Here is a 3850-nt window from a genome sequence, read left to right on the forward strand (position 1 = left end):
ACCCCCCCGCTGCAGACCGAGGGTCAGTGTTCACAGACTGTAGTGTCTTATATACTGATGCTTTCTGCCTTTTCTGTCTGAACATACACAGTATGTATTCACAAATGCTTTTGTGTTTGTCTCAAAAAGTTCCCCCCAACCCCAGGTATGTTTGGACCCAGCTCAGCAGCGCCGACAGCACGTCAGTCGATACGGACTATGAGCAGTTTGACCCGAGCAGTGACCCGTCTGTCCCTTTATCAACCTTTCAGAGTGAGACACCTTCTTTCGTTTGAATTCACCGTGTGTTTCTCAGTCTTTGCCTTCGAACATGTTCCCGCTGTGTGTTTGCATTTTGCGGTTGAAGCTGCTGCAGCGTGTGTGTGTGTGTGTGTGTGTGTGTGTGTGTGTGTGTGTGTGCAGTCTGTACAGATGCTGTTTGCACTGACTGTTTTTGCAGGACGGTTTGTGATTAAAATATTGCATCATGCATCGTTTGATTGCAGATTCTCAGAAGAGAAGACATGAGAAAAAGCCTTTGATGATGAGGACTTCAGGTCTCGACAGCCTCTTTGAGGAAGGTGAGTCGCTGTCACTTTGCAAAGATTTCACAGAGACGAAGATGCGACACTTCAACACACAAAATATTCCCAACAACCATCAGAGGAGAGACGAAGCACAAACACTGTCAGATTTTTAATCTCAGCTGTGACCAGATGTTAGAAACATTAACCACTGCAGGAGTGGAGGAACAGGATTCTACAGAATATATAATAATATACAGAATCTTCACCCAATAGGATCCTATAATATAAGACACGTACATATCCTGGATTTCCATATAGGAAATATATATGTACGTATTAAACAAAAACACATGTAAAAATGATATATGAAACCTATTATAAATTGGACAAATGCATATATCGACATATATGTCCAGCCATATGTATGTTTTATGTATGTGTATGTCTTAAACTTAGATGAGGCCTCTTCTTGTACTGTAATAATTATCTGGTGTAATGATGTCCCAGCAGTCTGATGGTGCATGTTGTTTCCTGTCTCTCTACTACTGTTAGCATGTAGCATCTCTTTGTGCTATATGTTAGTGTTATCTGATGAAACATTTTTTTTCCATATATAAAGATTTTAGTTTTTTTTCTTTAACCCCTTAGAGGTTCAGGTCAGGAGATTATGAAGGAGGAGCTGAGGTTCTGGCAGCAGAGCTAAAGATTCTCTCTCCCTGCTCCGACACATTAATGAAGGATTAATCCTCCATGTTTTAATGTCAGAGAGGCTGTTGATACTTTCTACATGGATCTGTGGTTCAAGATTCAGTATATGGATCATACTGTGAAGGCATGAAATATGAACAGTATGTCAGGGATAATATCATATTTTATTTAATTATTTAATGATTTATAATTTTATTCATTATTTTATCTCATTTTACATTAATGTTTTTACTGTTCTTCATTTTAGATCAATGCTTTTAAAATGTTTTTATGCAAATGTTATTTCTTTTCACGTGAAGCACTTGGTGCAGGTCATTTCTTATAAGAAAGGTGCTGTACTATATTTTTATTATCATTATCATTATTATTATTATTATTATGTTTTCAGGCACTGAACCCACACACGAGGAGACTGGAGCCTTTACAAGCGTCGACTGCCTAGACGCTCAATATGCCAGAGTGTCAAAGATCTCCGTGGACTCGTTCGACACCTCCAGCACCTCCTCTGGGGAATGCTACGAAAACGTCACCAACGGCTACATCATGGTCACTCCCGGTCAGCTGAGTTCACTCACTCACTCACTCACTCACTCACTCACTCGCTCGCTCACTCACTCACTCGCTCACTCACTGGTGTCTGTGTGATTAACATGAAGCTACATTAGAAAGACTAAATGATTCACCTGTGTGCCCCTTGATCACAGATCCTGAAGGACAGTCGCCTGACGTCATTGGTGCTTTTGATCCGTCGAGACAAACCTGTGCACAAACAACAAACCTGAGTTCAAGTAAATGTCACTGAACAGATGTTACGGCAGATGTTTACACTTACACACGTTTCCTGATCTTTATCATTGTGTGATCACCAGGTGACGAAGAAGACGGCCCCATCTACTCCCCGGTGAGCCCTGACGGATATAATGACCTTGGAACCCAATGACAGACAGTGGAGGTCACTTAAGGTCACTCAAGGTTCCTCAAGGTCACTCAAGGTCACTCGGCCTCAGACTGACACTGTGACGTCTCCAGCTGTAAAACTGCACTGAAAGAAAAGACACTGTACATTCATCATGTACTGTAAAGGCCGAATAACCGAAGACTCAGAAGCCTTTAACCCCTGAGGTCATCGGATGTTTCTATTTCTATCTTTGTGATGTCACAAAGTAGAAATCTGGTTTAAATGTTGTTAGAATCTGTCGACTCTCCACTTTCATATTCTTGTGAGATCATATGTGACTCATAGCCTGTAAAATCTGGTTATATACATATATATAAGAAATAATGTATAAATCAAGAGAAATGCCCTTTGACCTCAGAGGGTTTGATTAAAGTGGATTTTTCATGTTAAAAATCACCTGTACCTTCAGAAGACTGAAGACTGTGTTTCAACATGTTGAAACATAAAGTGATATAAATGTTGTTAAAATGATGGTTACACTGACAAGTCTCAGAAATGTTCTCTTTTTACTTCATTTAGTGTCGACATGTGGAAGTATTTTAATTTGAAAATCACCAAATGAAAACTCGCTGAGAACAGCAATGATCTACCTTCAATGTACAGTTTCAGGTATTACTGCAGGTAATCTGTTACTGTGAAGTTTGTTGCCTTTTTTCACTGGTGACAAGAGACTTTTATTTTGAAGACTTCTCATCAGGTGCCATGATCAAAGCGTTGCATCCATGACGGAGGAGACGGATCACGTGTCGTGGAAAGGATCACGTGAGGTTTTGGTCTTTCTCCTGCTTCGACTTCACACCAGCGTCTTGGAGCTGGACTTTTTTAAAACAGTCGTGTTGTTGTGCAAATGTAATTTTACTTTAGCAAAAAAGCAAAAAAAAAAAAAAAAAGCATGGATTTCTTATTTAGAGAAAGTTTCTGCAGGTTCATTAATAAAGTATACTGAGATAAAATGAATTAAAATCACTTAGTTAAGGTGTTCTGTGATGGAGCAACTACATGTTCAATCAAAATATGGAGTTTAAACAGAATCTACAACATGACCAAAAGTATGTGGACACTCAAACATTACTCCCATATGTGATTTTTAAATGTGTATTTTCTTTTCTTCAGCCACGAGAGCATCAACATTAACACTAACTGAAACATTAGAAATATTCTGTCTCCCTACCTTTAAAACAGTCTGTCTGTCCAACAGTGTAAAAAGTGTTAAAGAGTTACAGAGGGAGGACAGACAAAATAATTCAATATAAATAAGGACAATTAGAGCGAGAAGATGTGCGGGGCGAGAACAGTGACAGTGAGTCACTGAAGGAGAGAGAACAAAGACGGACATGAAGAAAACATCTGAAGCCTGTCATGGTTTGATATAGCAGACACTTTTTGTTAGTTTTGTTTTGGACTTTCTCACTTCCTGTTTTATTTTGTAATAAGGTTTCCTTGTGTGTCTCAGTGTTTCGCTTCCTGTCTTGGTCCTGTGTTTGTGTGGTGATTGTCTGCCCCGCCCCCTGATGTGTTTCACCTGTGTGCAATCACCTTTGCCTCCTTCGTCTATATCGTCTTTGTGCTTCCCTTTGTCTGTGTCGGGTCGTCTGTTGTCTCTTTGTCGTCTCTTTGTTGTCTCTCCGTCGTCTCTCTGTTGTCTCTCTGTTGTCTCTCTGTCGTCTCTCCGTTGTCT

At 39.9% G+C, this 3850-nt stretch overlaps 1 protein-coding gene across 1 annotated transcript in view; it reads left to right on the forward strand.

The window, feature by feature from the left end:
- The window catches only part of LOC111649543 (T-cell differentiation antigen CD6-like), an 11057-nt gene extending 7919 nt beyond the window's left edge, over window positions 1-3138 (forward strand). Inside the window, exons 8-13 of the mRNA XM_023399290.2 lie at window positions 1-39; window positions 130-252; window positions 486-560; window positions 1603-1770; window positions 1919-2002; window positions 2084-3138. The exon at window positions 1-39 is cut by the window's left edge and continues 123 nt beyond it. Coding sequence (XP_023255058.1) covers window positions 1-39; window positions 130-252; window positions 486-560; window positions 1603-1770; window positions 1919-2002; window positions 2084-2154 — 560 coding nt within the window. The 3' untranslated portion in view covers window positions 2155-3138. The remainder of the gene's footprint in view (window positions 40-129; window positions 253-485; window positions 561-1602; window positions 1771-1918; window positions 2003-2083) is intronic.
- Window positions 3139-3850: the final 712 nt, after the last annotated feature.

This window comes from Seriola lalandi, unplaced genomic scaffold (assembly GCF_002814215.2).
Source record: "Seriola lalandi dorsalis isolate HSWRI2012SDOR001 ecotype SW California unplaced genomic scaffold, Sedor1 jcf7180002051196, whole genome shotgun sequence".
Taxonomy (NCBI): domain Eukaryota; kingdom Metazoa; phylum Chordata; class Actinopteri; order Carangiformes; family Carangidae; genus Seriola; species Seriola lalandi.